The sequence below is a fragment of the Plodia interpunctella genome, chromosome Z (assembly GCF_027563975.2).
Source record: "Plodia interpunctella isolate USDA-ARS_2022_Savannah chromosome Z, ilPloInte3.2, whole genome shotgun sequence".
Taxonomy (NCBI): domain Eukaryota; kingdom Metazoa; phylum Arthropoda; class Insecta; order Lepidoptera; family Pyralidae; genus Plodia; species Plodia interpunctella.
In genome coordinates, this window is record NC_071324.2 from 13,233,755 (window position 1) to 13,239,754 (window position 6,000).

Sequence of the window (6,000 nt, forward strand, 5' to 3'; positions counted from 1 at the left end):
TTTCACGTCAACGAACCACTAAATGTATTTTATTATATGTATATATATACTTACAAAAATAAATTAAAAGACAGAACCCTTACAGGAATTACACGAAACTGTTTATTTTACATTAATAATAAAACTATATTTGAGATCCTCATACTCTGCACGTCTGTGTTTGGATCATAGGTTTACACCGTCTTTACCACAATGATATTCAAAATTATTAAGCCTAACATTCTGAAAAACAAATGCAAAATATATTGCATTTCTTGTAAATTACAGGAAACATGTGAGAATTGTATAAATTGTACGTAACCCTCTTCACGCGAGTTCGACTCGCACTTGACCGGTTTTCGTGTAGAGATTAGATAGAAATGGTAGCGCACTCTCCATCTCCGTCGTGTAGTCTTCATTCTGCGCAGCGGGCGGAGTCGCGGGCAACAGCTAAGTTTAAATTCGAAATGAATATCAAACGCAGACTTCCGTAATGCAAACAAAGATGTGTTATTTTAGAAGACTTGTGTATTTTCAGGTGCGATGTCTATGATTAACTACCTGGAGTGGAGCCAAATTTGATACGATCGCTACCCACGTCACACACGTCAATCTAAACGCGGTTTTATTACGTTGAAATTAGACATTAAAATGGAATAATACCACATTTTTCTCTTATTACATAATCACTACATAGTATAAAACAAAGTAGATTTCTCTGTCCCTATTTCCCTATGTATGCTTAAATTTTTAAAACTACGCAACGGATTTTGATGCGGGTTTTATTTATATATAGTTTGATTCCTGAGGAAGGTTCAGGTGTATAATTTGTTAAGGTTTTACCTGAGCGAAGCAGGGACGGGCCGCTAGTAATACATAAAACAGCAAAAAATCTGATCTATTACAATTTCGCCCCTATTAATGCGATATAAAGATCCGTGCAGGATAGCTTGACAGGCGGTGGACTGTACATATTGTAACGGTTTCTCGTAGGTGTTTGTTGTAACATGAGATTTTAATTTGCTGTCTGTGATCCTTACACAAAGTTCCATAAATAGACTAAAAGTGCTGGTGATCCGTGTAGGTGTTTGCTTACCATTTGGCAACCCTCATTCCCGTTTGCCACTATACAGGAATTCCGAGATTCGAATCATACTCGTGCCACATGCCATTGTATACCAATCAGAATCATGTATACTGGTTTACATCGACAAAGTTTATGATAAAGTGATGCCTGATGATAAAGTGGGGCACATAATTGACCGAGCCAGCAAAGCGAACGAGGTCTACAAATCGACTTAGGGCAAAAATATATTTTAATGTATTTTTGCCGATGAATTATGTCGATTTGTATGATTTAATCGTTCGCTTCGCTGGCCCGGCAAAGGATAAAAATACATTTTAATGTATTTTTCCACCACTTACTTCCGGTGAAGGAAAACATCGTGAGGAAACCTGCACATTGGTTAATTATCAACGTGTGTGAGAAAATGAGAAGGTGAGGTGAAGTGAAAAGAAATGGCAAACCACTCCATTAATAATGCCGATAAAGTAGTTTTGTGTGTTTCATTCCACGTTATGACCATGTCCCTCAGGCGTGAGTAATAATTGACTTGCGTGCCCCTCCATCTGCACAAGCACAGACGTGGCCAACGTCACGAGCCATATTAATTATGCCTCTTTATGACGCAATCGTCAAGAAAATCGACTTTCCCACAAAGTTCGGTCGGTAATAAATTGACTCAGGAATATAAATTGTATTAATGTCTAATTATTCTCCTCCTGCTTAGGTTAATAGTTAGTTATATTGTACCCGTGTACCAAATTTCATAAAAATATTTCTAAAATGAACTTTTTTTTTATTAGTCGGTTTAAGTGTGCCACTGCTGGGCAAAGGCCTCCCCTTTCTGCTTCCATAGATCTCTATCGGGTGCGATATGATGCCACCCCCGCAAAAATCCCTCTATGTCGTTATGCCATCTTTTACGCGGTCTGCCTCGTCTCCTCCTGCCTGATGATAAAGTGGAGCACATCATTGACCGAGCCAGCAAAGCGAACGAGGTGTAAAAATCGGCTTAGAGCAAAAATATATTTTAATGTATTTTTGCCAATGAATTATGTCGATTTGTATGATTTAATCGTTCGCTTCGCTGGCCCGGCAAGGGCAAAAATACATTTTAATGTATTTTTCCATCACTTGCTTCCGATGAAGGAAAACATCGTGAGGAAACCTGCGCACTGGTTGATTCTTATTAACTTGTGTATGAAATGGAGAAGGCAATGGCAAACCACTCCATTAATAATACCAAGAAAGTTGTTGTGTGTGTTTCATTCCACGTAATAACCACGACCCTCAAGCCATGAGGAATACGACTATGAAAAAGAGAAGATCTGTCAATAGAATTATTAAGTTCGTGAGGCATCAAAATCGGTTAAGTCGTTTTTGTAAAAAAATTCACAATTTTGTAAAAAAATATTGTGTTCGCGAGGTCAAAGTTCGCGGCGAACTACTATAGTATAAAATATAACAAAAAATATTAAATTTTTATGCTGACACCGTGCTTCCCGGCGCCACAGCATCGAATGTAATCGAGAGTATATGGAGATAAGGGAGACACATCAATTACAATAAATTTGCGTCAGTAAACTCAAGTGCGAACTGTCCAATTTAATTTGCTGCAACTGCCGAGTAACTTGACGTTTAGAAATCCTTGCAAGCTAACACAATTATGTTGACCGTATGTTAAACTTGCGTAAGTAACGCAGTACAAAATAAGACATAGTAGCACTGAGAGTTATCTAGTTGCTATAGTACCGACAACGTGCCACATACAAATAGGCTTAATTAGGCCTGTGTTGAAAACTGTCGAGTTTTCAACTATTATAAGTATCTTCGATCTATAGTATCCATATATAGTATTCGATATATAGTATCTATCGATCTTGTCAATTAACTTATTCAATGATATGTGAATAAGTTAATTGTAAAGATCAGAAAATTAAAAAAGTATATGTATGCATTAGATAAAATACATATAATATTTAAGATTATTGTGATAATTCATAGTCTGTAACAGTGCCGTTGGACCATACGAAGATAATAAATTCATTTAAAAACAATGACATTATAAAAATAAACTTGACCGTCACAAAAAATCTAAAATTTTTCTGTAGAGCTGTCGAACAAATATAGTTTTTTCTGCTAAGAATATTAATCAATCGTGACGTCACGTTAGAGTATAATTTAGTATGGAGCATTAGGACGAGTCCAAAAATGTGTGATTTTATATTTGTCATATCTTTTGAATGCATTACCATTAACATAGTAAATATTTCACTGATGTTTATAATAATCTAAGTGCCTTCTAATATTCCTCAAACTAAAAATTGCACACACCAGCTGACAAAATTTCTGCCTTGGTTTATCCTCAGTACGTATAATCTGGTAGACCTTAATCTAAAGCTACGATACGATGATATGATAATTATAGAACAATTTTATCTATAAAATTCCAAACATTTTGATTTAATTGCTCTTTTCTGTTCGCTCTTGGTTACGAGTAGTTTTAAAATATCGAGCAATGAAATGCAATCAACCACCGAAAAAAGGTTCAGCCATAGCCGCTACTACCGCAGAATGCCCGAAAATGAATGAATCTGTCACACCACATTGCTTTTTTTGGTTCTAATGGTTGACTCATGTCCTTCATTTATACATTTTTTTTTGTAATTTTATGCAATAAAGTTTTAAATACTAAAATTAGATTGATAGTAACTAAGAAAATAAACGACTTTATTACGAGGACAGAGATAACGATGTCAACTTTTATTCACGTGCAATTTGTAAAGTTTTTCAAGGAAATTGGATAGTTAATAGCTATCGATTTTATTAATTGATTAATGATATATATTGTTTTTAAATACATGAAAATAAATTGTGCAGAGCGTTAGGGAAATTGGAACAGTCAACGCTTTGCGCATCTGGGTACAAAATACTAGCTTCAATGTATTATATAAGTTGTGACCGGCTAAATGTGGAGGATAAAATAATGATGAAAATCTATAGGTATATAATATTAATAGCACCTTCACGCAGAAAAAAAAACAGTGCGAACAAATGCGATAGTAGGCATCGTGCTACAATTAAACTATTTTTACTTTAAAACTGATATAAACTAAAGCTTTACACATGATAAATTTATAATCATCGTGATTCCTGCACATGGTTATGCAAATTTACTTTTTTTAAATATTGTTGTCATTTTGCGAATATGCTATTTGTGCCTCTAGCTTTAGAAACGTATTCCAATTTGAAATCTTGTGTATTCTCGTCTGTGAACGCTGTTTGATTTACACTGTCGAACGGGTGAATAAGCTACAAGTGAATGGCGATTAGTTAATCGCCAAATAATAACATAGTTATGTTATGATAATTTCCGATATTGTTAGAGTTGATTGCGCGTATTATCAATAATCACCACAAACAAGCGGAGACCGGGCGAGCGAAGGATCAGATGACGAGATGATATGGACAGGTTCCGTAAAAACAGGCAAGTAACTATAATATAGCTCCGGACCAAATGGAAAGAATGAACGCCTATTGCCCAGCAGCGGGACACCTGATGGCTACAAATAAATAAATTTCGACCGTGTTAACATACCCGTTACTCTTTTTGAGACTGTAAAACCTCTGAATTTTTAGACTGTAAAATTAAAATATCTGAATTTTAATTTGATAATTCTGCCCAACCCTTAGGGAAAAGGTCTCGACGGACGGACAGACGGCCAAATGATCCCATCTGGGTTACTTTTGGGTTAATTCGCTACGAGCTGATGTATTGCATCCCGTCGTCACGTCATATCTGTTGCAGTCCATCCAATTTACCTACCTATCGGAATTTAATTAAGCTTTCCGGTGCAGTAACGAATTCGCCCTGGGCATCATTTTCAATATTGCATGCAAATGTTGAAAACGAAACCTGATATTCAAAATTCAGACTGGCACAAAGGATTTACATTCAAAGAGGAAAATGCAGCTTCGAAGGATCTTTGCGCTCCGCGATGTAAATATATAGATTCAATAATCTACAAATTTGTGAATTAGTGGTGTGATCAATTGGTTTCAGGTTCAGGTATGAATAAAATTGATTTAAAAAAGTTACATTTGATTATCGTGCGTTACATGAATGCATTTATACATTTTATTTCATACACATTCTGTGACACTCTAGCTCTCAGAACAACCAGGAACATTTTTTAACCAGAATATAATTTCATTCAAGCTTACCTAGTAATCCGTAGGACTGGCGCCGGGATGATAATCGGTGTCTTGACATGTATGGTGAATGGCTCCTTAACCCCTCCATGGCTTGGGGGGGCAACCCGGTAACGATTCATCATTTTGAATGTATAGATTCAGTCTATCTGGATCAAGTCTTCAAGTCTGGTATGACGCTTGGTGTGGATGATTCATCATCAGATCGAAACGCCTTTATTTCTCCCTATCTACCAGAATAGATCTTGCAAAGGACATTGTCAATTTCTCTCTTTAGTTTTCTCGTAGAAGACCAGTAATTTTGATTCACTTCAACGAATTATTTCATAGCACGATCATAATAGATTGTTCAAGAAATTACATATTTTGTCACATGCACTTTTGTGTCACGCAATTTTTATCCTTTGTTTTTGTTGATGTATGAGGCAACTAGGAAGCCAACGTTCGTGCGAAAGCGTGGCGAAAGAGCAGGATAGAGGACTATGGGTGCGACGCTCAGCGGCTGAGGAAGAAACTAGTAACACGCTCATATGATAGAGATTGACACACAAGGGCATCTAGGCTTACATCATGGATTTAGTAAGTACTTCGTACGGAGTACCTACTTGATTGTAAGCCATGGAATGCCATGGCTTACAATCAACAAAAAGAAAAAAGTGAGACTGTGGCATCCATAGATTAGAAGGTCTCCGCGCGGTGGCATCTAGAGCATGGATTTAGTAAGTACTTTGTACGTAGTACTTACT

At 36.3% G+C, this 6,000-nt stretch overlaps 1 protein-coding gene across 1 annotated transcript in view; it reads right to left on the reverse strand.

Annotated features, from left to right (window-relative positions):
- The window catches only part of LOC128683034 (alpha-1,3-mannosyl-glycoprotein 4-beta-N-acetylglucosaminyltransferase A-like), a 55,082-nt gene extending 49,603 nt beyond the window's left edge, over nt 1-5,479 (reverse strand). Inside the window, exon 1 of the mRNA XM_053768204.2 lies at nt 5,267-5,479. Coding sequence (XP_053624179.1) covers nt 5,267-5,379 — 113 coding nt within the window. The 5' untranslated portion in view covers nt 5,380-5,479. The remainder of the gene's footprint in view (nt 1-5,266) is intronic.
- Nucleotides 5,480-6,000: the final 521 nt, after the last annotated feature.